At 59.7% G+C, this 26,999-nt stretch overlaps 1 protein-coding gene across 1 annotated transcript in view; it reads left to right on the forward strand.

The window, feature by feature from the left end:
• CCDC57 (coiled-coil domain containing 57) overlaps positions 1–26,999 on the forward strand; it is an 82,199-nt gene that overhangs the window by 13,361 nt on the left and 41,839 nt on the right. The window contains exons 8-18 of the mRNA XM_031469406.2: positions 4,705–5,119; positions 6,607–6,715; positions 11,107–11,208; positions 12,505–12,662; positions 12,776–12,850; positions 14,052–14,252; positions 17,094–17,252; positions 21,754–21,916; positions 22,309–22,443; positions 24,255–24,477; positions 24,998–25,150. Of these exons, the coding sequence (XP_031325266.2) occupies positions 4,705–5,119; positions 6,607–6,715; positions 11,107–11,208; positions 12,505–12,662; positions 12,776–12,850; positions 14,052–14,252; positions 17,094–17,252; positions 21,754–21,916; positions 22,309–22,443; positions 24,255–24,477; positions 24,998–25,150 (1,893 nt within the window). The remainder of the gene's footprint in view (positions 1–4,704; positions 5,120–6,606; positions 6,716–11,106; positions 11,209–12,504; positions 12,663–12,775; positions 12,851–14,051; positions 14,253–17,093; positions 17,253–21,753; positions 21,917–22,308; positions 22,444–24,254; positions 24,478–24,997; positions 25,151–26,999) is intronic.

A 26,999-nucleotide genomic window follows, 5' to 3' on the forward strand; every position in this document is an offset into this window, starting at 1 on the left:
GATACATCCATTCACACACCTGAAGAGCGAGGTGTCATAGGTCAAGAGTGACTGAAGCCGAAGGGCTGCCGGCCAGAGCGCGTGGGTATTTTGGAGCCAGAGAAACCACAGTCGGGGCAGCTGAGGTGGCCGGCGCTCTGTCGGGGAGCCTCCCGGGGCTGAGCGGTGGGCTCTGAAGGCGGTGCGTATGGAAGCCAAGGCCGAGGCTTCGGTGGGGGGAGGGGAGGGGAAGGAGGGGCCGGGGTGGCGGGCAGAGAAGCCCGCCTGCCTCGCCTGCTCCTCTGCTGGAGCCCTGGAGCTCACGCTGTGTTGGCCTGTGGTAGTTTCTCCGTTTAGCTGCTTAGTGCTGAGCAGCTCCTGTGTCCTGGAGCTCCAGGACGTGCTGGGAGGAAGGAGACTCAAGCAGTAAGCCACCCCCCCGGGAACTGGAGTCCGGTGGTGGCTGCTCGGTTCGGGAAGGAAGGTTAGGGGGAGTTCCTGGAGGGACCCTCGAGGTGGTCTAGTGACAGAAGGGGCCTGCATGCCGGTTGGGAGGAGCATTCCAGGCGGGGGCGGCTGGGTCGCAGACGGACAGCGTGGCGGCCCAGGCCCAGGTGTTGCAGTGGACAGAGGGGCAGGAAGCCCGGGGTGGGGGAAGGGTTTTTTTTTGAAGATCCCTTTGTTGGCCATAGAAGGGCAAGGGCGGAGCAGAGGGGCCAGCTGAGGCCCCCAGATGGCCCCTTCCCATCACCAGTTGCAAGTCCAGGTTGTCGCCTGTCTCTGCCCAAGTGCTGTAAATCAAGGCCCCCCCACACACACACCAACTCTCCTCCGTTCAGAGCCGCTGGCGCAGCTCCCAGCATTCAGGAGAGCGCTTTCCCTGCTGGATCACTAGGTTATTTCCCGTGGATATGACCCAGAGCCACCAGAGGGAGGAGCAGCGCAGGCCCCGTGCTCGCCAGCCCGCAGCCCGGGCCTCTGCAGACCTGGGAGTTCAGGGGTCTCTGGACGCTTCTGAAGCCTTGCAGAATGGTTAGTCAAACCCATCCAGCTGCCTTCACTAATCAGGGTCGTGTGAGACTGGCCTGCCCCCAGGCTGCAGGCCACCTAAACCGTACGGGGTTTGCCTGGCTGGTTCCCAGGGGCTTGGAGGCACCTGCATCTGCTTCCAGCCGAGCCAGTTAACATTGGGTGGGCCATGGACCCTCCCACTGGGCTCCAAGGAGGGGGATTGGCTGCTTGGTGACCTTTTCACATTGGAGGGTCTGAGACACCACCCTCAAAACATGCAGAAGCCTGGACAAGTCTGCGCAGAGCGGTTACCACGCCTTTTCCCAGTTACCTTTCCTCGCGCCCCCGTCTCGGACGCCCTGCTTCTTTAGTCCTGATCCTACAAATACCCGAGCCCCTTGCCTCCAGGGAGGTGGGACTTGAGATCCATTCTCCTTGCTTGGCTGCAGACCTCCGGGGCTCAGCAGTTTGGCTTGCTGTGCGGGAGCAGAACGAACCTGTTAGGTAACACTTGGTGGTAAGTCAGAGAGACCTGCTGCCCGAGGCTCGCTGGCCCCTTGCCGGAGCTGGGGGCCTATGGATGGTCTGAACAGCTGGCTGGTCCGTTTGTTCCAGGGACCGTCCCCCACATTTCCCCAGCCGGGTGCCGCCAACCTTTGGCCCTTAGTTTCATTTTGCAGCAAAGAAATGGGTCTTGGGGTTTGGGAGATATCTTAGGTGAGTGATCTTGTTAAAGAAATGCCCCTCTGCTAGATTGGCAGTCCTGTCCAGATCATGGGTTGGAGGCCCACCTGGCAGGATCTGGGCAGTCCTGACCAGATCACACAGGCGTGGTTGATTAAACTGTCGGCTATCGGTGATTGATTCAGCCTCCAGCTCCTCCCCTCCCCCTGAAAGGTGGGCAGTGGGGTTGAAGGTTCCAACCCTCTAACCACGTGGTTGGGTCCCCTGGCAATAGCCCCTATCCTGGGTCATCCAGGATCTTTCCAGAACCACCACATTAACAGAAACTCGGGTGTGGTTGGAAGAGGTTTGTTACCAGTACGAGGAGACACCCTTTCACCTGGAGTCATTTCAAAGCCAGAGATAACTACAGAAGCCCCGTAGCTGCTGCCACTGAGGAAGGTTTCAGGAGCTTCGGGCTGGCAGCCGTGGCTGAAGGGCAGTGTGGCATCTCCCACTGTCACAGCACACGGGGCCCTGCGGGCTCCCCCCGCCCTCTCAGCCTCGGTGCCCGTGGCCCCTCCTCCGGGACGTTCGCCCCCTCTCCGGTGCAGTCGCCCCAGACGGACTGGGCTGCAAGTGCGTGCCCCCCGCCCGAGCAGGCCTGCGGCCCGGGGACACAGAGAAGAGCTGTGGGCAGGTGCTTGTGCCGGGTGAGCTCGGGGTGGGCCCCTGAGGACTGGGGCTGCAGGGACCAGCCTCGAGACGCAAGAGCCCTGTCACGGGTGCTGACGGCGGCTTCCCCTGCACGGGGCCCTCTGCCCTCCCGCTGCTTTCGCACAAGGACCCTGTGGCCTGCCAGCCCCACGTGCTAACTGGCTGGCCCTGCGCGGAGAGAGCCTGTCAGGCCCTGCCCTGCACAGCTCGTTGCCCTTAAAGCAAAGCTACACGAGGAGTTCATGTGGCTCTAAGTGCAATGGCTTCGCCCGAGGAGCCGCCTGCCGGTTTCCTTGCGGAGGGTGCATGCCCTGCGGCAGCTCGGTTTCCGGGCGCCCCACGCCCCAGCGGGCCCTCCGCCCTAGGCGCCTCGAAGGCCCAGTCCTGCTGCTGGTCAGGGCCCGCCTTCTCATCGTCCTCTCTGCGTGCTGAGCACTGCTGTGCTGCACTCAGAGGCGACGAGTGTCAAAAGCTTGTTTCGTGTTTCCAGTGCGTACGTAACACACGCCTTCTCCCGGAAAACATACGCTGTTGTTTAGTCCTGACGGAATATTTTGAGATTCTCCGAATTCTAGCCCAGACCTTTCTGACAATTTCTCCTTTACTTGTTGTTGTTGTGGTGGTTGTTACCAAGATCTTAACAGTAATAGTTTTGGTTACACAGATAACCTTCTGGTGGGGTGTGCGCGTGTTTTCCCCTTTCTCCAGGGCTTTGTGTGCTCTGCTGTTGGTGAGCACCTTAGGCAGGGCCTGGTGTTCAAGCTCGTACACTGAGCAAGGACTTGGTTGTCTGTGGACAAGGGTGCTGGTGGCAGCAGCTCCGAGTAGAGGACTGACTTGAGGTCCCACAAAGAGTTCAGTCACCATAAATCTGATGCCATCAAAGCATTGTGTAAAATGAAGAAATTGTCTGTTTGTTACGTCCACTGGGCTCTAGAAAGCAATGTTTCATTGTAGAGCTGTTGTTGGTATTTGTCGTCAGTGATCTCAGGAGTGAAATGGTCTTCATGTCTCTAAAGAGTAGTGTTCTTCCTGATTTAGAGAGTGTTTGCAGGCTTAAGCATTCCAGAGTTAGTGTTTAAAAGGAAGAAAACAAAAACCCCTCAGGCTGTCCTGTTCCGTCTGCATTTGTCTGTGGACATTTGCTTTGCATTGACCAAGGGGGACCAGTATGGATGCTGCTAGTGTCCGCTCAGGAGGGGGCTGCGTGGAACCTCTACAACGTGCAGGGCGTCTTCAGAGGCCCTGACATCTTGCTCCTGTTAGAGATCTCGGTCGGCCCCGGAGGGCTTCCGTGACTGCTGACCCTGTGAGTTGAGAGGACCTGGTACAGGGTGTGTGTCTCTTCTTGAAAAAGACCTACTTAAAATTAATCAGACATTTTAGATCCTTTGGGGACAAAGATACACAAAAGCCACTGCCAGACGCCGGCCTCAGACCCCACGCGGCCCTCCGGGAACGCGTTCAGAGCAGGTATTGTTCACACGCCACCCTCTGCCTGGAGATGCCAGCTGAACACCCTCTGGGCTGTTGCGTCGCAGGCGGGGCCTGACCCATGGCCTGGGCCCATCGCAAAGGTCAGGCCTGGGAGAACCCCCCAAGTGGTCTTACGCTTCCAAATCCACTCCTCCTCTGCCAGGTGACAGAATGGGGCCTGTCATGGGGGTGCCCTGCTGGGGAGCAACCATCAGCAGCCCCGCCCCTGGGGACCAGCCTCGGCAGATGCGGGGAACAGGTCTTGAGACACTTGTTGAGAATTTGATAAAGTTTTATGCTGTTGAATCTAACTTAAATTAGAGTTGTGTGTTATATATCTCTGTGTTTTTAGTTTCGTTTTTCCTAGGACGTTATTGTGTTTTACGAAAGTATCCATCCACGATGGTCAGGAGCAAAGGCGCCTGCTCCTGGGGGTGAGCCTCCCAGGAGCCTGAGGGCAGCTCCGGGGGTGAGCGAGGGGCGGGACAGGGCAGCGGCCTTGGGTGTTATTTGCAAAATGGAGAGATCTTTGGGAAACCATTTGAAAGAGCCTAGCTCTCGTTGTTGAGCAAACACCGTCTCCTGTCTTTCCTTCCTCTCTTCCCTCTGTGATCCTGTACTGACTGCCCTGTTCCCTCTGCCTTTGGGTCTGGGCCTGGTGTGCCCCTGGCCTGCTGGGCCCTCGGGTGCTGCCTGTGACTCTCCAGAACTCAGGCTGTGACCAGACGGCTGGTACCCCGCCCAGAGCACCCTCCTGCTTCCGTGACAGTGGTCACCTAGATGGGGACCTGTAGTGGGCATCGTGGGAAGATAGCCTCCCTCCTGGTGAACCTGATGCCTGTCTTCTCTTTGCTGTAGCTGCCGAAATGCGACCCCCGCCCTCGGAACAGGCCCTGGACGCCCTACTGGCTCACAAGGAGGAGGAGTGGAGGGCGCTGCAGGCCCACCGCTCCCAGATGCAGGAGGCGGCCCTGCAGGACGCGCAGAGCCGGCTGGAGGAGGCGCAGGGGAGGCTGCAGCGCCTGCAGGAGGACTTTGTCTACAACCTGCAGGTGCTGGACGAGCGGGACCGGGAGCTGGAGCGCTACGATGCTGCCTTCGCCCAGGCCCGCGGGCTGGAGGAGGCCAGGCAGGCTGAGGCGAGCCAGCTCAAGATCGAGGTAGCCAAGCTGAGACGGGCACTCGCCAGCGAGGCCCAGCGGCTCAGGGACCTGCAGCAGCAGTACCAGCGGAAGCTGCAGGAGCACCACCTGGAGCTGGAGCGGACCCACAGGTGAGTCGGGCGCCGCTCCCCGGCCTGCGCACCGCCCCAGCTTGTGGCCCGAAGGCCGGCGAGCCCACACCTGGGTGTCTCTCTGGGTCCTGGTGCAACTGAAGTTCGTGGAGATGGATTTAAGTATTTGTATTTTCCCATAAATTTCAGATCTATATCGTTTTCACAAAACATGTATGAGTTTATTACTTTAATGATGTGAATATGTATTAAATTTGAAAGTGAGTGAGCTGACTTGAGGCTCTGCTCAGGGTAAGAAAGAAGACAGGCCTCACCTACGGGATCTGCTGCTGCCTTCCCCTGACTTCAGGACGCGTGTTCCTGGTACCACGTTCCCGAGTGGGGCCACCTTTGCCTGCAAGCCCCTGACCTGTAACAACACAGGGTCCCTGCAGTGGACACTCCTGTCCCAGGAGCCATGGTCCTCAGGGAGGCTCGAGATGCTCCTGGCTCCCCTGCAGGCTCCTGGTCCCTGTGGGAAGTGTCATTTATCTAAGTGGTGTGGCTTGGCCCTCCACCAGGCTCCAGGAAAGCGCTCGAGTCCAACCCAGGTCAGCCGGTCCTGAGTGGAGCGGGGCTGGTTCCCAGCTGCTGGGGTCCGGGCCATCCCGCCCACATTGTCCGGGCACGCGGGGCGCATGGGGAGGATCAGAGGCAGGTGTGGTTGATGCTGTGACCTGTACAGCCGCGTCGCCCTCCATGGGGACTGCTTTCTCCCTCTTGGCTGTTGGAGCGGTTTCAGTGTTCTTCAGGTGCTTTACATTATTCCGAGAAGTGCCTCCTGGAGTATTTTACTCATTCTTTTCCGGCAAATTTGGGGCATTTTCAAGCATTATTTCTTCACATGAGTTTCTATCTCCAGGCTCTGTTTTGTGCTGTTTCGGGGTCCCAGTGACGGCGATGTGAATGCTTGCTCTTTTGTTGCCCCTCAGATCCCTGAGGCGCTGTTCATTTTTCTCAGCCTGTGTCTTCCTGTGGTTCAAGTCGGGTGACTTCTGCTGCCCTGTCTTCGGGCTCCATGACTCTCCCCTCCGCCGTTTCCTCTGCCGCTGAGCCCGCCCAGCGTGTGCTCTGTTTTGGTTTTGTACTTCTCAGCTCTCACATTTCCATTTGATTCTTTGTTATATTTTCTCTTGGCTCAGAGTCCTGTTTCCCATGTGTCTCATGTGTGTGAAATTGCTTGCTGAAGCGCTTCTCTGGTGGCTGCTCTCAAGCCCTGTGAGGATCCCAGCATCTGTGTCATCGTCACTGGCGGCGGCTGATGGTCTGTTCTCATTCACGTGGAGACTTTCCTGGTCCTTGTCCGCCCGGTGACTTTCATTGTATCCTAGGCACTTTGGGAATCCTGTCGTGAGACTCCGGATCCTGTGTCATGTTCTCGTTTGCAGGAGTCACCCGTCACCTCATGTCTGCAGCGATGGCCTGGCAACTGTGTAGTCTGGAGAATGTTGAGTGTGACTCTTCTTAATGCTGCGTTTTCCACGTAGTGACAAGAATGGTGAGATGGACCAGCAGCGGGAGCTGTACGAAAACCTCAAGTGGAAGCTGGAGCGGAAGCTCCAGGAGCTCGACGGCGAACTTGCTCTGCAGCGGCAGGTAGGGTGCGGGGCCTTGTCCCTTCTCAGGTGCCCGCCCGCTGGCCCTGAAACCAGAGTTGTGCCAGGTGAAGGTGGGCACCTGTGGTGTCCTGGGATCACAGCAGATTTCCGCTTGGTGCTGACCTGTAGGGAAATGCGATGGGGTGTCGGAATCTTCCTCAGTGGTGACCCCCTCCAGGGTTCCTTTCCTCCCTTACTTGTTTTAGAAAGAAGTATTATGAAGCTACAGTTATTTACTGTAGCAAAGAGCTGGGAACTCAAATTGCAATCACTCTATTTCTTTCAACAAAATAATAAATAATCATAAGTTTAAATATAGATCTGTCAACTGATGGTGACACTTAAACCTGTCACCAGAATTTCTCCTTGGTGTCATTGAAACTCAGCCTGCGCCTCCAAGGGACTGCGCCATGCTGGCTTTGGTGAAGGGCGTCCCTCACATCACGGCTGACGTCCACGTCTGGCAGAGCTGTGTGTTTGCAGGGGATGGGCCCCTGGCCCCCCTCCTGCAGGGCTGCCCGAGCGCTCGCCACAGCAGGGGCCGGTGCGCGTGGACTCTGCCTGCACGGAGCTCCTCGGGCACGTGTGAGTGTATCTGCTCAGCACGACACACTCAGGTTGGATCCACGTCTGACAGGCGGGGCTGAGGTCCAGGGATGTTAAGTGACCTGCCCAAGGTGCCCCGGGAGAAGCCGCAGAACCGTAACTTGACTCCAAGACATCTCTGGTGGGTGAACTCTCGGGCCCCAGGGCAACTGCTCACGTTTTATTTTTAGACTTGTGTCTGTGATGCTGGAGAGGGAGCTGGTCTGGGGCTGGCCCCCACTTCTTCCTGGAGCGATGCTGGGTTGGCCGCCGAACTCGGAGCTTGCCCCCATCTCCCCGTGGGGACCTGCCTGTGCTGGCGCTGCTCCAGGCCCCAGGGTTGGCAGTTCTCGAGGACAGACCTGTGCCAGTGGTTTCGGTGGCCAGGACAGGGCAGCATCCCAAGAGGGGCGGCTCCAGTGGGGGCGGAAAGGCACCTGAGGGCCCCCAGGTCCCTCCAGCCGCGCTCACACATGCTCATACCTGCCGGCCACGGCCCTGGCCTTCCGGCCCCTCTGGAAGCTCCAGTCCGCTGCCCGAGCCACCTCTGTTGCTCAGAGCGTCCTTCTGTGCTCTTGAAATTCCCTGCAGGGGACTTTCTCTTGGAGTTCTCAGGGACCAAAGAACTTTGTGTGTTAGGGGCTAACTTGGAAACAGCTGGAGGTCACTGGGGCCTGAGCTGGGCAACCAAGAAAGAGCAGCTGGGACCGTCCGAGGCATGAGGAGGCTTCCTCAGGTGACGCTAGAGCCCCTTCCAAAGAAGAGGTGTCAGGAAGGCTGTGGGCAGTGGGGTCCGTCCCAGGCGGCAGGGCGGGCAGGGCCCTTGGAGGCACCGGGCCCCTGGGGCAGTGGGGGGGAGGGTCGCCGGGCTGGGTCTCAGGGTGTCTCCCCAGCCTGTCCACCCATGAGGGCCCCGCAGGCGTGGGCGTTTACCAGCCGTGCGCCTGGAAAGAAGGAGCCTGGATGTCCGTCCCTCCGGCCGTGGGCTCTGTGCAGGGCCGTGCAGCTTGTCTAGTGCGGTTCCGGGACAGCCGGGCCTTGCCGGGCTCGGGGTGCCGCGCGCCGTCCGCTCCGCGGCAGCCCTCACGCCTTCAAAAAAGAAACACAAGACAACAGGAACTGAGTTAGTCTGTGTGATGCTGATGGTGTCTGCTGGTTGTGGACGGTGGACTTGAGGAAGGGTCTCCACTGTCGGTCAGCAGTCACAGGACCAGAAGCCACTGGAGGAGAAGCAGAATGGTTCACTGACTCACTCACTCATTTGACAAGCAGTTTCTGTCAGGCGCCCTCCTGGGCCGTGGCATTAGGGCTGCCCTGGGAGCGCACTGGCCTTTGGGACTGCATGGACGCCTGAACCACAGTCTGGCTGGAGCTCATCTCCCCTGCGTAACCGTGAGGAGGGGCGCCCTGTGGAGAGGCCTTGTGAGCCCGAGTCTGCGGGTGGCGAGGGTGTGCAGAGGGCGGCAGGTGCCCGCGCATCCAGGGTGTCTCTGGGCCAGGGCTCCGGTTCAAGGGGCTGACGTGGGGCGGTGTAGGCCTCCCAGCCCTTGGGAGGATGGCCTTTGCTCCAAGTGAGGTGAGGATGCCTTGGAGGCTCATGAGGTTTTGAAAGGTCACCTGCTGTTGGACTGGGGACAGACCATGCAGCCAGGGAAGCAGGGGACGGCGAGGGGGCTGCTGCAGCCCCAGTGGGAGGCAGGGGCTTGACCACTGGCCTGGCCAGGCCAGCGGACACACTGGTCTCTCAGGCGGTGTGAGCGGCGGGCGCGAGGACACCCCGGGGAGCCAGCTAGCCATGTGTGGAGCTGGGCCGTGTGGGGAGGGTGGGGGGACGCCTGGGGAGCTGCTGGGGAGGTGGCTCCTGGGCTCCCGCGGGTGTGTTGGGAGATCGGGGCACAGGGTGCGTCCCCACAGGGTGAGTGGAGACAGGGGCTATCGAGCTGAGCCCCGCACGCGAGGACAGGAAGGTGTGGGGGCGTTGCACAGGGCGGGGGTTGCTGGGGGGAGGGGAGACGGGAGCTGCGTGTCCCCAGGTGGGGAGGGGCGGAGTGGGCCTGGACGCCGCAGGGCGAAGCGCGGTCGGGCTTTCGTTGCCGAGGGCTCCCTGCCCCCTGGCGGCCACCACCTATAGACCCTGGAGCGGAAACCAAACACTTGCTTGTTTTGTAAAGTGTGGGGGGAGTGAATCTCCACGATTTTCACTGTCTGACCCCCGTAAGGGTTACTCGTATGGCCCCTCACACTTCACCCTGCTTCTCGGAGGATAAGGAATGTGCAATGTATGTGTTCAGTTGTCCTTGAGCACAGAATCTCTGCAGCCCCTTCGACCCTTGGAGACGGGGAGAGAGCCCGCCGCGTGTGTCCCAGGAGGAGGCGGGCGCGCTCCGCTGGGCCTCGCCTCCCCCAGACCCCGCCTTCTGGTGACTGAGTCTGTCCAGTCCCCTTTGAAGCAGGGGCCCCAGTACTTGGGCAGAAATCTCGAATCCTGCTGATGTGCTGTGCTTTCCGCGTGCTGGGCGGGGCCCTGGGTTGTCTCTGAGCCTGTCCCCACCAGCCCCTCTGTGGATGGCTTCCCGCACTGGCCACTGCCTCGCAGGCAGGTGTGGCTGTCACCTGTGCCCTGCTGCAGCCACAAGTGCCAGGTCAAGTCGCTGTTTCATTGAGACTCTGTCTTTCACCGTGAGTCCTGCGTCTCCATCCTTCATGTGTGGACCTGGCTGAGGAACAAGCCTACCCAGACCTCCAGTCCCAGGGCCGCGTCAACCACACACGACTCCTGCTCCGGCACCACTGGGAACAGGAACTGGGAGAACCCACAGCAGTGATGGGAGCGAGAGAAAGGCCTCGGCCTGTGGATGCCTGAGCTTCTGCCTCCCCCGGAAGTGGGCGGAGGCTGTGGGCCTGCAGACCCCGAGAGCTTAGGACTCAGGGCGCCAGGGGCTCCCACGTGCAGGACGTGAGGTGGCAGTCTGTGTTTGGGGCAGTGACCCCCACCCCACCCCGCCCCATGTGCGGATGAAGGACTCAGAAGCCGGGAGCCCCTTCCTCAGACAGGAGCTTGGCAGTTTTCCTTCAAGAAATGGAATTACCTTCCCAGGGCAAAGGAAGGCCGCCATGTGGGCCCTGGTGTCTGCAGCACAGATCTGACATTAGAGGGTCAGCGCCCTCGGGCAGCTCTGAAGAGCCAGCCTTGCTGAGCTGTGATTTACCTGCAGTCTGCACACCCGTTGTAAGTGTCCGTTCGACAAGTGCTCGCCGTGTGACAACCAGGACAGGACTTCCCTGTTGCCCAGGGTCCCCCGTGCCTCTTCGCAGGCAGGGAGCACCCCCCAGCCCGGCCACCGGCCATCTGCTCTCTGCTGCCTGCGGGGAGGTGGGTCTCTCTGAGCCGCGTGTGTGTGTGTGTGTGTGTGTGTGCGTGTGCGTGCGCGTGCGTGTGTGCGTGCGTGTGTGTGTGCGTGCGTGTGAGTGTGTGTGTGCGTGCGTGTGCGTGTGTGCGTGCGTGTGTGTGTGCGCGTGTGTGCGTGTGCGTGTGCGTGTGCGTGTGTGTGTGTGTGGTGAGCCTCACGGCAGTGCTCTTTCTGGTCCGGCTGCTCTCCTCACATCCCCGAGGCTCTTCCCCGAGGCTATTCGTGTCGTGTGGTCCGGAGCTGGTTCCTTCCCGCCAGTGCTGCCATTCCCCGGTGCACATCCCAGACTCGCGGGTTGCTTCCAGTTTGGGACCTCCCTCTGGGTTGCGACCAGGGGCGGGGTTTCTGGCTGTAAACCACGTGCCCCTTTCTCCACCGGCCGTCTTGGTTCCAGGAGCTGCTGCAGGAGTTTGCGTCAGAAATGCGGAAGCGGGAGCACGAGTTCCGCCTGCAGGCCGACAGCATGAGCAGCGCGGTGCTGGCGCAGGAGCTCAAGGTAGCGGGCGCCCTCGGGCCATGGTGGCGTCTGCGTCTGCGGGGAGGCGGCCTGTGAGTTAGGGTTCACGCGAAGGCCTGCTCCTTCCTGCGTGGGCCGGGGTCTTTGCATGTGGAGCCGGGGTGACGTGTGGGGGACACACTTGCCACTCTGCCCGCCAGGAGGGCACTGGTGCCACCCGTCTGCAGCCAGTTAGCCCAACCTTGGGAGGGTGCCTCCCCGGGAAAAACCGCCCCTCTGATCCCAGCTGATGCCTGGGACCCTGCAAAGCCTGTCCGTAGCCTGTGTCCTCCCGTGACGCCCCAAATGGGCCTGTGAGGAGGTGCCGCTGGTCCTGGAGGAGTGACATGGGAGGGCCTCCTGGTTTCTCAGTTGGTGCTCGGGCTGTGGTGCCTGCCGCCTCTCCTTGAACACAGCTCTAGAGCCCTGCCTGGGCTCCCGTGAGGAACATGTAGGCCTGACCTTTGGCCCTGAGACAGGGCCCGGCCTCAAGGGGAAGGGGGACCTGTGCAGAAGGATGGGGAGTGGCGGTGACACTTGCTGGGCCCTGCTGGCCCCAGCTGGTTACACCTGGCAGCATCCAGCCAGATGTTTGCAAGCTAGACACTCAGCCCTAGTGGTCAGCAAGGGCCCCTCCGCCAGGCCACCTGAATCCCCCCTAGGGGGGCTGCTCCCCCAACCCCGACCCCAGGGCCAGCAGGACCTTGAGGCTGGGGCTGCCCCACAGTGCCCCCTTGAGGCCACTTCGGGGACTACTGACCACCACAGCCTAGGGCGCCCTTTCAGAGGAGGGAGGAGTGGCCGGGCCCTCCATCCGCTCTGGGTCGGCTTCGGTGCCCTGAGCACTGCCCCTCGAGGGCATCACTGCCGACCCAGGAGGGCTGACTTGGCGCTGCAGCCTGTGTTCCCGGGCGACAGAGGCCCAGAGCAGCGGCTGGGGTGTGAGCTGCGTTCTTCCAGCCTCACCTGTAGGTGTGGGCTGGTGTTTGCGTGAACCTTGGACGCCCAGGGGCTTGCACGCCCTGTTATTCTGCGCGGCCACGGGAGTCCGAGTCCGGTCTCACTGCTTTATTGCTGCTTGTTTTTTTTAACTGGAGCACAGTCGCTTACAACGTGTCGGTTTCTGGTGTGCAGCGGTGTCCCAGTCGTGCACATACAGACATACCTTCGTCTTCAGGTCTTACTGCTCCTTGAATCACAGCTCTTATTCTCTCAGTCCTGGTGAGACGGTAAAGCTTACTTCTGACGGCTCCGCTTGGACCACTTACGTCTGGCTGAACTCTTTCCCTCTCAAAGGTTAAACTGTTGAACAAAGAGCTCGCGGCCCTGAGAGAGGCCGGCGCGAAGGCCGCGGAGTCCCTGCTGGGCGCTGAGGCGGCCAACTCGGGGCTGGAGGAGCAGCTGCGGCGCAGAGACTGGGCGCTCAGGGACCTGGCCGCTGTGAAGGACGCCCGGTGCGCAGCCCGCCCGGGCTGGGGGCCGTGTGGTGTGGCCTGGACGCTGGCCCGCTTTGCTCCAGGCCGGCTTAGCCGCTCTCGGCTTTCCCCTAACGCTGGACTCTTTTCAGGATAAAAGAGCTGGAGGGTGAACTTCACTCTGTGCAGCTTACCAGGAGAAGAGAAGAGGAGGCGCTGAGGAGGAAGTGAGTCTCTGTGGCGCCCGCTTCGGCCTGGGGAAAACACCCCCGGTTCGCCTCGGCGGCAGGGCCCACCCTTTCTGCGGAGCCACTGCTGGATCAGGCCTGCTCCCTGGGAGTCTGCCTCCACCTTCCAGCTCAGATGAGCCTGCTTGTGTGTGTGTAGAGGGGGACGCCACCTCCCTGAGGGTCACAGAAGATGCCTTGTGAGTGAATCAGGGAAGCCCCCTGGGCTAAGAGCGTTCAGTGCCAATGTTCTCCTGTGTTGCAGCAGGGCCTCTAGGGCAGGGGTGCACACAGGCACCTGTCCCCCGTGCACGGTGTGGTCAGCACAGCCGCTTGCGGCCCGTGCAGCATTGTTCACGGAGCCACGGCGGCCAGGGGCCTGCGCCCCTTGGCACGAGGAGGGCGCTTCCGCCCTGTGGTCTGGCGGTTTGCCTGCTGAAAACAACCAGCCGGCAGTCAGGACCCGCGTGGTTCAGAAATGACTCCCTTACTGCCCTCGCCTTCATGACCCAACCTTTCTTGAGATTTGGTGAAAAAAGTATATCCTGCCGGAAACTAGCGGGTACAGCACCTGGCGTGTGTGTCCTTTTTTGCTAACAGACAGTGGAAAATACTGAACAAGACGAGGACTGGTTGTAACTGGGATGTAGGGTACGTGGCGTGGCTGGTTGAGCAACGCTGCTGGGACTGGAGAGAAGTCACGTAGGAGTGTCTTCTTCATGGCTTTTTGCTTCTTAGTAAACCAAACAGAGTAAAAGCATAGAAAGCCACGAGCGTTGTCAGTCAGTTGCCAGCAACACCTAGCAGCTTGGTGTGTCATCCAGGTGACCGTCGGCTCTGGTGACAGAGTTCCAATGGGTTTGGCAGCTCCAGCAAGACAGACATGCACCCAGCGGCCTGCGTGGTGGGACGCTCGGAGGCTGGGGGGAGCGGCTGAGAGGAAGGGCCATCTACCCTGTGTTTTGCCCCTGCTGTTGGGGAGGCTGCTGGTGGCATTCCAGCAGAGCACCTGTTTGGGGGTCCGTCTACCGTGGGATGTGCTCCGGGGGCGGGCAGGGCCTGGTGTTTGCAACTGCGCGGTGTCTGTGGAGAGAACGGGCCCGCAGAGTGCGACCGGTGGAGGGTGCGCCCCTGCAGGGGCCTGGTGGTCGGGGGTCCCTAGCCGGGCCTGCTTGCTGCCCCGGGACCACGTGTGTTTCAGGCACGAGGAGCTGGACCGTCTGGCAAGGGAGAAGGACACGGTGCTGGCGGCGGCCAAGGGTGCCCACGTGGAGCAGCTGCAGGCGCTGGAGGCCAAGGTCCTGGAGCTGCAGTCTCACAGCGACAACCTGGAGGTGCAGCTCCGCAGGGCTGAGTGGAGGCAGGAAGACGTCGCCAAGGAGAAGGACGCCGCCATTGACAAGTGAGCCCTGGTGTTTCCGCCACAGGGAAGTGGCCCCTGGGCAGCTGCTTTCCTTAACCATTCCTGTTTTCTTTTCTTTTTCTGAAACTGCGTAGCTGGTATGTGTGGACGTGTTTATTTGTGGTAAAATACACGGAGTGTAAAAGTGGCCATCTTAACCCTTGTCAGGTTCAGTGACATTAAGTACATTCACACTGGTGAGCAACCGTCACCCCATTCACCCCAGAACTCTTTTCTTTGTAAAACTAAAACTGTGCCCACGAAACAGTAACTTCCCGTCCCCTCCCCTGGCCCCTGGCACCCGGCACCCTCCTTTCTGTCTCTGAGTTTGACTCCTGTAAGGGCCTCGTGCAAGTGGAGTCCTACACTCTGTCCTTCTGCGACTGGCTTGTTCCACTTGGGGTGGCGTCTTCAAGGTTCAGCCCTGCTGTAGCCAGCTTTTAAGGCTCGATAATATTCCGTTGTTTGTATGTAACTACATTGTGTCTCAGTGGCTCATCTGTTGGTGGATTTGGGTTGTTTCCACCTTTGGCTGCCGTGCACAGTGCTGCTGTGCATGTGGGTGTGAGATATCTGTTTAGGCCTCTCTCTGGTTCTTTTGGACGTACACCCAGACGTGGAGCTGCTGGATCACGTGGTGATCCTGTGCTTGACTTTCTCAGGAGCTGCCGGACTGTTTTCCACAGTGGATGTACCATTTTGCCTTTTTTCAGAAGGGTTCCAGTTTCTCCATAAACTAGTTTCTTTTTAAACCCAGTTTTCTTTAGGCATCTAAGTCAGGCCACGATGTGTAAGCAGCCCTGTCCCGCTGCCTGGTGTCCGGGGGGAGGGGCCGACACGCGGGGGCCTTGTGTCGGGGTGGGGGGAGCGACACACGCGACCTCGTGTCTGGGGGGAGGGGCAGACACCCAGGGGCCTCGTGTCTGGGGGGGAGGGGTCGACATGCGGGGCCGCTGTGGCTGAAGCTCTAGTTGAAGCCCATATCTTGGCTGCCATTAGGGATGTGATCCTTAAAGAAGCTGGTTCGCTGAAGACAATTAGGATAGTTAAGTCATTTGTAGAGTCTACTGTGTTTAGCAGCTGGCTTTTCCCTTTTGTTCGGGAAATATTTCTGTCTCTTCTTTGCAGAGAATTCTCTGCCAAGTTGTATTTCTCGTTAAGGGGAAATAGCTCTTACAACTGTGAAACACCAGGAGATTCAGGCTTACCAGGGGTGGCTTCGCCAGACGGCCTGTCTGTTGTTCGACCTGTGAAACGCAGGCAGCAGCGCTGGAGGAGCAGAGGCGACCGAAGCCTGATGGGCGTGTCTCCCAGCCCTTCCTCCTGCTGGGAAGGCTCTGTCTCTGGGCCCCGCTCCTGAGCAGCGGCTCAGAGGCCAGCGTCGGGGTGCACAGACCGTCCTCATGTGGAGGCCTCCATCCCTCTGCCCTCGCCTCGTGGTGTGTCCATCCTTGGGTTCCTTCCTGCCCCTCCACGCGCCCGGTCGAGGGGCTGTGAAGTGCAGCATCGGGGCCAGTCAGGCCAGGGCGCTGGGGCCCTGGGAGGGAGCGTCGGGGTCTGTACCCCACGGGGACGTCGTCGTCAGCAGGCAGCATCGGAGCAGCCCGTGCTGTGAGCCAGCTGTCTCTTTGGGCCCGTTTGTGATGGTTTCCCTGGGCGTTCATTCCTGAGTGGTGAAGAGAGAAGCATGACCCGAGACAGCACTGTGGCAGCCAGGTCACCTGTCACACGGACTGTGGTGGGGCCACACGGCACTGTGACTTCCTGGGACGCACAGCTGAGACACAGAAAGAAACAGGGGAAATTAACTTCAGTGACACTTTATTTAACCCAGTATGTCCAGAATGTCACGTTAAGTCATCAATGTGAAACGATTGAGGAAAAAGGGTAACTGAATTTGTATAAAGGAATGAGGATTGGGATATTTTGCATTTCTTGGCGCTAAGTTTTGAAGCCGCAGCTCAGTGCAGGCTGGCCTTTGCCGAGGGCATCTCAGCCGGGGCTCCGGCCTCGCCCTGGAGGCTGCTGCAGCTGGGGTGCCTGAGGGCGTCTCCCCCGTGGTGGACCGCTCCCTGCTGTCGCCCGCCTGTCCCTGCCCGCGTGTGGGTGAGTTCTCAGAGGCTCTGGCAGCTGCGCTGGGCTCTGTCGGCTGGTGGTCCTTTGCCTTCCCGCGGCCCAGTCACCCCCGTGCGGCACTCTGTGGCCTGCCCGTGGGACATGGCTCTGGAGTGGCTGACACCTGAGCACAGCGTCCACCCTGTGGCACGCCGAGTGCGGCTGAGGAGGGAGATGGCCTGGGTGCAGACACAGTGAGCCCCACGAGCTTTGTGTGGTTGGCATCATGGCTACTCGAGTCAGCACCTTTAGGGTCTCCTCTAGAGTTTTTCTTTTTGAGAGGTTTACCCAGTTTTTGGTGACTCTCCCAGGGAGTATAAGGGTTCCTGCAGAACCTCGTCTTTTGAAACCTACTCAATTTGAAAATGTGTGTTGAACGTCTCTGTACGGCAGCGCTGTGCCCGGCGTGGCGGGGGTGTCGGGGTGAGTCAGGAGGCGCTGCCTCAGGACTGGAGGCTCCGAGAGGCGCGGCCCGCCCTTCCCCGCGCGCCTGGTGCGGGCCCAGCACAGGCTCAGCGTGCCGCGGCGGCGGGCGCCCGGGCCAGTGCGGTGGGCGGGTGGGTGTTTCTTCTTAGGGGATTTCCTAGTCTGAGCAGGAAGCCTCTGCCCCGAGGCGGGGACGCGAGCGTGGCAGCGACACTGGCTGCGCTGCGCACACGTGTGTTGTGGAGGAGGGAGTGGGGGAGAGCCACAGCCACGTTCACGGGGCGCCCCTTCTTTGCTTAGACTTCGGGAAGATGCAGCAGCTCTCAGATCCGGCTGGGACGCCCAGATCGCTCAGCTGTCCGAGGAGATGACCTCCAAAGACCTTCAGGTCCAGTCGCTCCGGGAAGAGGAGATGAAGCTGAAGGCACAGGTGGCCAGATGCCAGCAGGACATCGGAAGGTATCAGGCGGTGGGGACGGGAGGCCTCTCCCCTGGAGCAGGGTCCTCCGTCTGCACCGCGGCCGTGAGAGCCAGTGTGCCATTCAGTCCGGGTCAGGAATCACCCCTGAGGCCTTTCGTCTGATTGTTGACGCCTCAGTGTCTTTTCCTGCCCGTTGGAACGAACACTTGAGTGAAGAGAATACTCTGCTGTCTTCCTTGAGGATCACCGAAGTACAGCCAGCGTCCTCGCTGACACTGTGCACTTGATGAATGTTGACAAACGGGCGCGCCAGTCGGCAGTCTAACCGCGGCGCCGTCAGGGCGCAGAACCCTTGCGGCGCCGAAGCCCCTCGCGCCCCCGCCAGCCTGCCCTGTCGCTGGGGCCTCCTGATCTGGGCTTCGCCCCGCCTGGGGCCCGGCGCTCGACACGCTCTCGTGTCTGGCTTCTTTGGATGTTTACTTGAATATTTGTGTCAGGTTTTCTGTGTTCCTTTTTTTTCCCTGTCACCTTTGGTAATTTGTGTCTTTCGATGAGTTTGTCCATTTTACCTGACTGTTGACTTTCTTGGCATAAAATCGCTTGTGGTGTTTCTTTGTTCTCTCTCTCCGGTGTGTACGTTTGTAGCAGTGTCCTCTCTCCCTCTTGATGTTGGTGATTTGTGTGTTCTTTTTTTTCTCCGTCAGTCTAACTAGAGACCTGCCAGTTTTACACATCTTTCCGAAGAGCCAGTATTTGGTTCCTCTGATTTTTCCCGGTTGCTTCTCTGCCTTCAGTTTCACTGCCACCTGCTCTCATGCTTGGTGTTGTCTTTCCTCTGTTTCCTTTGGTGCTGATCTGATGTTGTTTCGGCAGCTTCTAATGCTGGAATCTCAGATGATTAATTTTGGACCATTCCTCTTTTCTGAGAAATACAGGTATTTCCTTTCAAGCACTGCTTAGCCACATCCCACAAATGTTGATATTACTCAGTTAAAAATGTTTCCTAATTTCCCTGCGACTTCTCTGGTCTGTGGACTTAGACACGTGGTGCTTAACTTCCCATTGTTTTGAGATGCCCAGATGCCACTCTGTTCCCGCCTGGTCTGATTCTGTTGTGACAGCGAACACGCTCTGTGTAGCTTTGGAATGTGTCCTGTCTCAGTGACTGAGGAGGACCTGAAGGATGTGCTCCTGTCAGTTCCAGGGCTGGAGATGGCACGGGGCCGGGCTGGTGTGTTCTCGCCACCCGTGTCCTCCCGTGGGCTCGTCTGCCTGCTACTTGGGAGGCTGAAGTCTGCACCTCTGGAGGCTGTTTGTGGCTTTCAGTTCTAATGGATGTGACTTTACGTGTCGGGAGGTCTTTTAAAAAGCACTTCTGCATTAAGGGTCTCTGTAGCCTCCTGTTGAATGACTGCTCATTGTGAGCAGCAGCACCCCACGCGTGGGACCACGCCTCGTTCCTTGGGGTCCTGGTCTCCCGTGCGCTCGCCAGGGCTGCGTGGTGAGTTTCCCCCTTTCCCTGCCTGCACTTGCTCTGGGGGCCTTGCTTTGTGAGCTCCTGTGACGTTGCTGCCTGTTCACTGGAGCGCTGAGATAGTCTGACGCTGTTCCTGCTACGTCTGGGTTTAAATGTCCAGTGTGCTGTTTGTTTGCTATTTTCCTCAAAGTTTTTGTGTCTTGCTTTTTCTGCCTTTTAAAAAATCAGCTGAGTATTTTTAGGAGTCCATCTTCTTCCCGCCGTTGTCTTCTATAAACCTCTTTATTTGGTGACTGCCCTGAGTGCAGGGCGCACGGCCTAGCTCTAAGTCATGCTGCCTGTTTCCTCACCACTTCTGGCCTTTCTCCCTGTTCCTGTGCTGCCGTACATCTCACACCTGTGTGGAAACTGCATCTGTAGTCACAGGTTACTGTTATTTCCACTTTGATCAAACAACTGTCCTTTAAAATTTTTTAAATAAACAAGAAGGTTCTGCTGTGTCGCACACAGAACTACATTCAATGTCTTATAATAGCCTATGATGAAGAAGAACAGGGAGAAGAATCCGTGTGTGTGTGTGTGTGTGTGTGTAAAACTGCACCGCCATGCTGTGTACCAGTAACACTGCAAATCGGCAATACTTCAATTAAAAATCACCTTAAAAATAGGAATAAGAGCCTTGTATTTTCCCCAACATTTATTTCTGTTGTTCTTCATTAAAAAGTTAAAAGGGAAAATCAAGCCCAGGTCTCCATCAGGCGCCCAGCTCTGCAGCCCTGGACGGTTCCGCGGCTGCGTTTGCGGGCTCTCCTGCCCTGTCGGTCTGAAGCCTGCCCCGCGGGCGGGAGCGCCCAGGCTGCTGCTTCCCCTCCAGCCCTGGAGGTGGGTCTGCGTCCCGGCCCTCTGTTTCCCTTTTGCATTTCCCGTTCCCCCATGTGCCGCGGTCCTCCTTCCTCCAGGCCCGCGGGTTTCTCTGTGTCGCTGGTGTGCTGTCAGCCGGCTGCCCGGCGTCTGGGGCAGGGGCGGACGTGCTCATCTGCCCCCCACCCCGGCTCGCGCACCCCGGGCTGCTGGCAGCCGGCTGGGCTGTCTCCCCGAGTCCCCTCTGCCAGGTGGGCGGGGCTTCCGTCTCCTCCTGTGCGGCGGCCTGTGCTCTCCCAGCACGTCTGTCTGCAGTCACTGCTGTACAGAGTCCCTCCGTCCCAGGTCTGTCCCCGCGGCCAGAGGCCACGTCTCGCAAGCGTCCGGGGGTCCAACACGTGACCGCCGGCCCCAGACCTGGTCCTCCTCCTCTCACAGGCACCTGCTGCCCGGCTGCGATTGGCTAACTGGTCAGCTGTACCTGCTGAGCAGAGGCGTCCTTTGAGGCGTGAAGTCTCTGTTAGGGAGGCTCCAGGGCCTTCTCCTCACCAGGCCAGTTTAGCCCTGTTGCTGCCGCGTCGGCCCGGGGTCCCTCCGGGCGACCTGGTCATCCCCTGCTGACCCCCAGGACCCGCACGCCCAGCCTGTCTCAGCCCCACAGGCCTACAGCACACGTCTGCTGAGTTTCAGGGGGGCCCCAAGCAGATTCGGGAGCTCCCTCCTCTGCCTCGGGAAGTCCCAGAGCTGTTTCATCCTCCCAGCTCTAAACCCAGCCGGGCCGCTACGCAGCACTGGGGCCTGCACGCCCCCCGCCCCCGTGTGGGACTCATCCCCGGAGGTCTGTCTCTAGGGGCCCCGGGCCTACCCTGCCCGCTGCCTGGTAACTGGAGCCGTTCGGGGTCCTCGTCTGAGTCCTGGATGTCCCCGTGGGAGGCGGGGCTGGTGGCAGGTGCTACTCCAGAGGCTTTCTCTCACCTCACACCCACGGGGGGGCCGCCGCCTGTGATCCCGGTGGGTCTTTGTCTGCTCTGTTACTCTCTGTTGCGCTCAGGTCTCTCCCCCCTCCTGCCCCAGCTTTGAATGCTGGACTCAATTGGGGCCCCCAGGCCTGCGTCCTTCCCTCTCAGCCTGGGGAGGGCGCAGGGCACCCTGGGCGGCGTGGACAAGGCCAGCACTTGGGGTTGGTGAACCCACCGCACATGAGGGCCTGGACCGGAACTGGGAGGGGGCCCTGGAGCCTGGACCTGCCCGGCCGGTCTCTGGACAAGCCCGTGTGTCTGTGACAGAGGTTTTCTCCCTTGCAAAGCCAGCAGTGAACAACGTGATTTGTCTGGGGGAGTAGCTTCTATTAAGTACTTCCTGCTCGTGGGAGTGAGGCCCTGTTTCGGACACTGGCGCAGAGTCCACGAATGGCGTCCCCTCCCTTGGGGCCCCCGCAGCCTCCGCTCTGAGTGGGCCGGCTGAAGCTCTGGTCCTCAGTGGCCTGGGTTCAGAACTCAGGACCTGGCCCTTCCCCACAGTGTGACACGTGCTGCTCTACCGTGTCCTCTGGTAACTGCCTCTCCGGAGGGCTCTGTCTAGCTTTGAGCCTTTGTGTTTTAAAATGTCTTTATTTTTGCCTCACTGTGTGAGTCTCATTTCACTGGGTCAGGACACTAGATTCTAAACTCTTTTCCCTCCGGGTTTTAAATCCCCTGAGAGCTGTGTGACTGTTGCCCTGTGACCGAGGGCCACCAGTGGAGCGGCTGCCCTCAGTGCCCGCCCCCTCCCGGCTCTCCGTGGTCGGCGGGGAGGGTCACGGGGCTGCCTCTCTCCCAGGGCTCGGGCTCCCCTGCGAGGCCCATGGCCAGGGTCGGCGGAAGTCCGGTCCATTCCAGGGCTAGGGGGCGAGGTCTCTGTCGCCTTGCTGACCGTCAGCCGCTCGTCCTGGCCACATGGCCCCCACGGCCCAGCCGGCAGGAGAATCTTGTTTCTCCCGCGGAGCTGTTTTCTGCTTGTCTGGGTTCGTTGTCTTTCTCCTCCCCTCCCCTTGCTAGGTGCCCTTCTCTTTCTCAAGCTTGAGCCCCTCTCCCGGCGCTGGGTTTTCCCTGCTCCCCTCGGGACCTGAGCTGCGCGCAGGTGCTCCTCCCATGGGTGCAGCCCTGCCGTCACGCACATGGGGACCTCGGCACACTTGACGGTCGGCGGCTTCCCACCCTTAGGTACAAACAGCAGCTGTTGCTGGCAGCCGAGAGGGAGCGGAGCCTGGAGCGGGACAAGGTGCAGCTGGAGCTGGACTGGCAGCGCCGCTGCGAGGGGCTGGAGCGGGAGCAGTACCAGAGGTCCGAGGACCTGATCCAGGCGCTGACCGCGGCCCGAGACCAGGTCTGCGCCCCTGCCTGGCCCACTGCCCTGTCCCACCTCCTTCTGCGGGAGGGCAGGCTGGGAGCGTCCGCGGCAGCGAGCAGGGGCTGGCCCGGGCCCTCCCAGGTCACCCTCTACCTCTGAAAACACTCAGCCTCACCGAGCAGCTCCATTTGTAACAAGATTACAGGCCACCGGCCAGGGCAGCGGGGAGGGCACCCTGGGCAGGGGCGGCCCCAACGCCCGCTGTGCTCCGCCGGCTCCGAGGGCCGCGTGTCTCCGGGGTGCCTCGCCTGCATGTCTGCTGTCTGCTTCCCAGGAGGGTGGGGACCCTGGCCGGGACCCTGAAGGCTGGCACCGCTCCCTCGTAACCCTCCCGTGCCCCAGATGGACTGAGTCGACCTTTTTCCCAGGAGGCAGCCAAGCTCCAGGAGACAGAGCTGGTGCTGCGTGAGCAGGAGGCAGCGCTGAAGGCCGTGACCCGAGAGAGAGACCAGGCAGTGCAGGCGCTGAGGGCACACGGGTTCCACCCCAAGGAGGAGGCGCAGGTGAGGGCCCCTCTCCTCCGAGCCCCCCCCCCCCAGGAGGAGGGCTCTCTGAACCCGCTCTGGGTGGCAGCCATGGGAGTCGGCCCAAGGAGAGCCAGCGCTGGAGGCAGGTCTCTGCGGCCCCTTGGGACCCGGCACCGCGAGGGCGAGTCTGCGCCTCAGCCAGTCAGGGTGACTCTGTGCTCCGTCTGCTTGATGCCTTGAGCCTCTGAAGCCTCAACCCCGAGTACACGTGCTACTTGGGGCCGGCAGTTAACGTGCGTCATAGCGAGAGCTGTCTCCCAGCGCTGTCCCTGACCCCAGGCTGGTTCTGGGCGGGCGGCGTCTGCAGGCCGCGGGTTCACAGTGCTCATCTGGTCCCTGCACCTCTGCAGCCGGGGGCAGGTCCCCGTCCGCGGCTCCCTCGCGCTCCAGGGCAGGAGTCTGTCCTGCGTCTCTTCCAAGGGCTGCTTGCTCGGGCGGGAGCCGCGGCGACAGGGTCGCACGGTTCCAGCACCTTCCAGGGCTCATGGTGAGAAATGGCCAGGCTCTCGGCTTGTCCTCTGCTCGTGACGTAGCACGTGGGAGGTTTTCCTTTGTCCTGGTTTTCCAGCAGCGTGGCTGCGGTAGACCCTTTGGGGTGATTTTCTTTGTGTCCATCTTGCTTCAGGTTTGTCGCCTTCTTGGACCTAGGTTTTCATCAGGTTTGACACTTTTTTTGCCGATGAGTTTCTGGTGCTTTTCTGTCCCCTCGGTGCCCGGGTCTCGAGGGCTGTGCTGCCCCAGTCCTCCTGGGCTCCTTCACGCTGCTCTGCGGACCCGCCTCCTCCCGCCTTTTCTCCTGTGGTGTCTGATCTGCTCTCAGTCCCATCCTGTGCAGGGAATTTTCTCACAGATAATGTGTTTTTCATCCCTGAAGATGCTTTTTGGTTCTTTATTTCTGTTTGGTTTGATTTTTTGGTTTTGTTTCTGGGGAGGCGCAGACAATTAGGTTTCTTTATTTTTAGAGGAGGTGCTGGGGATTGAACCCAGGACCTCGTGCCTGCTGAGCACACACTCTCCCACTTGAGCTAGACCCTCCCCCGATTCTTTTTTTTTTGTCTTCCATTTCTCTTCTTTTTACGTTCATGTTTCTCTTTAAGTCCTTGAGCATATTTACGGGAGCTGCCTTGAAGCCCTCGCCTGTACCGGACGCGTGGCGTGTGTCATAGCACCCTTCCTCTCCCTGGCTGAAGAACACTCCTTTGTGTCACGGTTTACTGATTGTTTGCATGTTGGCGGGCGCCCAAGCGTTCCCACGTTTTGGCTGCTCTGAACACGTGCACAGGCATCGGCTCTCTGAGGTCTGCCCCTGGTCGAGGACCTGCTGGCGCTCTTGGCTCTGTGGACCGTGTGGGGACCGGGGCCGCCTTCTGCAACAGCCGCACCACGTCTCACTTTACCACCCGCACCCCGGGCAGCTGCAACCTTTACTGTCTACGGTGCGCAAGGCCACGTTTCCCCCTCCCCCTCGCCCACGCCTGGACGTGTCTTTTTATGATAGCCCCCCTAGTGGATGAATAATGGCTTCTTGACCGAAAAGGAAGGGCCCCCAAAACCCCAATAGAAGTTGTTTTGAAAAGCAGTGGTCTTGTCTTTACAAAACCTAGAATAAAAAGAGTTTTCTCGTACTTCTGTCAACCTGCCCCACGTCGAGGACAGAAGGCGGGCAGGGGCGGAGGGGCGGGAAGACACAGCCGGCCTCAGACGCACGGGGAACCATTGGTCCTTGGTTGTAACTTTGCGCTTTCTTTCTCTTTCCTTTTCTTTCTTTTTTCTCTTGTATTTGACAGATGTTTCCAAGGCATTGTGAAGAAGACACAAGTGCAAGTCTTCCATCTAGTGAGATCCAGCGACTACAGGAGCAGAACAGAAGCTTGCGGAACGCTATTGCACAGATGAGGAAAGAAATGGAAGCTCTAAGTGATCAGGTTCTTCCTTCTGCCCGGTCAGGAGGGGAGACCACAGGAGCAAACCCGCCTGGCCCACAGGCAGCAGCTGACGCCCCCATTCCCGGTGAGCAGAAGGGGGACAGGGAGGGTGAGGGCCAGGCTCCTCGGGGTCGAAAACAGGCTTCGTGTGGTGTTTTGCCAAGAACATCCCCTGTAATAAATTCCTGCAACGTCTGACGGCTGCCTTTCCTCCCAGGGAAGGGGTCTGAAGTCAGGTGTTAATATGCAAGACTTTTTACCGATAAGTGGAAGGAACAGCGATGGGGGTCGGGGGCACCGGGTGGTCCTCAGGGGGCACCCGTGCTGGTCACAGCGGGCCCCCGAGGAGCAGCGAGGGGGCACAGCACCTGCTAGGACGGCTGCGCTCGGGACACAGCTGCTGTGTCCCGAGGGACTGGGGGGCAGGAGGCGCCCCCTGCTCGTGCTTGGGCCTCCCTGGGGAGCTCGGCCAGCACGACTCTGGACCCTGCGCTCTGTCTGGGGGCAGCAGGGCGGCCTGAGGGGCGGGCGGGGAGGGCGCAGGTTGAGGGTGAAGGGCGAGGGTGTAAACACACGCGCCCTGTGTTTACTGGTTTTTTTGGAAGGTTACATTCTGGCCCTTGAAGCAGAAATGCAGAATCTAAAGCATAAATTCGAAACACTGGAAGCACAACTGGAGGACGTAACAGACCCTTCGAGGACGTCTGTGCCCTGTGCTGGCCTCCAGCCCAGTGTCCCGGCCCCCGCAGACCCCACCGGTGAGAGTTCTTGTCTCGACGTGCTGTGCCGCTGCCCCAGGGCCGGCAGCCAGGGCCCGGTCCCCCTAAGCCCCCCGTCCCGACCCCTCGCCCTGTCCCCACGTAAATGGTGGGACCCGTCGCCAAAGGCCTTACTTTCCAACAAGCTTGCCGGTCAGTCACTTGACAGGGCCCGTTCTGGTCTCCTTTCTCCTCGCTCTTCGTTTCCTCCTCCAACAGCCGAAGCCTGGCTCCCAACTCCTTCCACTTCCAGTTCCTAGGTGCGCGCAGCCCCCCCGTGGAGGCCTTTCTGCCACCCAGGGGCCCCACTTTCTGTGCCAGGCCCCCCGAACGCCAATGGCCACGCCAGGCTGCGTGGCCCCCCAGGGCCCCCGGATGCAGCCCGGGGCCCCTCTGTGGTTTGTGGGCTTGACTGTCCAGGAGGGAGAGGCAGGCGGGCGGGGCGTCCAGCTACCTAGTCGTCTTGTCCTAAGTTCTGGAAGCCCCCTCCGCCCCGACGCTGGTGTCTCCTACTTCTCTCTCTGGTGTTACTTCCCCTGGTGGAATCTCCAGCGAGACACTGATCACAGCTGGCTTGCTTCCCGATGTTGAAACGTTCAACATTTCACTGTTAGATTTAATACTAACTTTTTTAAAATCAGTCAGATTAAGGACATCCCTCTCAGCTCCTGTTGTAACACAGACCTCTGCTCTCTCTCACGACTCTGTCGGGCTCTGCTCTGTGTGTTTGGAAGCTTTGCCGTTAGGCGTGTGCTCATTTAGAGCCGTTGCATTTCCAGGGCGAGCCGACCTTCACGTGCGTTTGTGACGCTCTGCTTCCTCCCAGGTCTTCCTCTTGGGCCCGCCCCCCCCACCCCGCGCTGTTCTGACAGGCGTTTGCCTGTGTGTCATCATCCCCCACTGACCTTTAACCCACCTCCCTCTCACACTCCAAGGGAGTTACTCGAAGGGAGTTTCTCGTAGGCAGCAACTAGTTCGGCCAGTTTTTAAACCCATCTTGCTGACACCTCGAGCCGAGGCGCCTGGCCCGTCCGCACCCGGAGGCTGGTGCCACGTCGTAAGCCTATTCTGCCGTTTCCTCTTTGCTTCCTGCCAGGCGCTTGAGTGTCCACTTTAATTCATCTGCGGTTTTGAGTGTGTCTCCCTGGGTGCTTTGCAAACAGTGTCTGCTCCAGAGACCACAGTATACTTACCACAGTCAGCCGGTGTCAGCATGTTGCAGTTTGAGGGGGAGCGTGGGGGCACCACCAGGCAGGCCGCCACGCCCTCATTGCCGCAACTGCCGCGTCTCCGCACGTGGCGAAGTCAGGCAGGGTTTCCATTTTTGCTTTCGACTGTCTAGCATGATTTTAAACCTCAAGAGGAAAAGTGCGGTCCGTTCTCTTACCCGGATCCTTCTCGACTCTTTCCTGATTCCAGGCTGCCGGATGGCCTTCTGTCCGAAGCTCTGTGGTTAGCAGTTCCTTCCAGCAGGGCTGCCGTGACAGACTCCCTTGGTTTTTCGTTCATCCGAGACTTCTTCACCTTCACCCCCGAAGGGTGCAGTCGCTGGTGTGAAATGATGAGTTGACGGTTCTTTGCTCTCAGCACTTAAACTGCACCGTTTTCTTCAGGCGATGGTTCCTTCTGAGAAGCCCGTGCCGTTGGAGTCCTTGTCCCCACAGGTCCAGCGTCACTTAGCTCTGCTGCTCTCGAGAGTTTGCGGTTTCAGAATTGGCTGATGGCGGTCTGGGCATAGGTTCCTTGGCTCATCCGTTTGGACGTTGACTCTGAAGGTGTTTGTCTTTGGCCAGATTTGAGAAGTTCTCAAGCATCACTTCTTCAGGTATTTTTTCAGCTCCTCTCTTTC

This window comes from Camelus dromedarius, chromosome 16 (genome assembly GCF_036321535.1).
Source record: "Camelus dromedarius isolate mCamDro1 chromosome 16, mCamDro1.pat, whole genome shotgun sequence".
Taxonomy (NCBI): Eukaryota; Metazoa; Chordata; class Mammalia; order Artiodactyla; family Camelidae; genus Camelus; species Camelus dromedarius.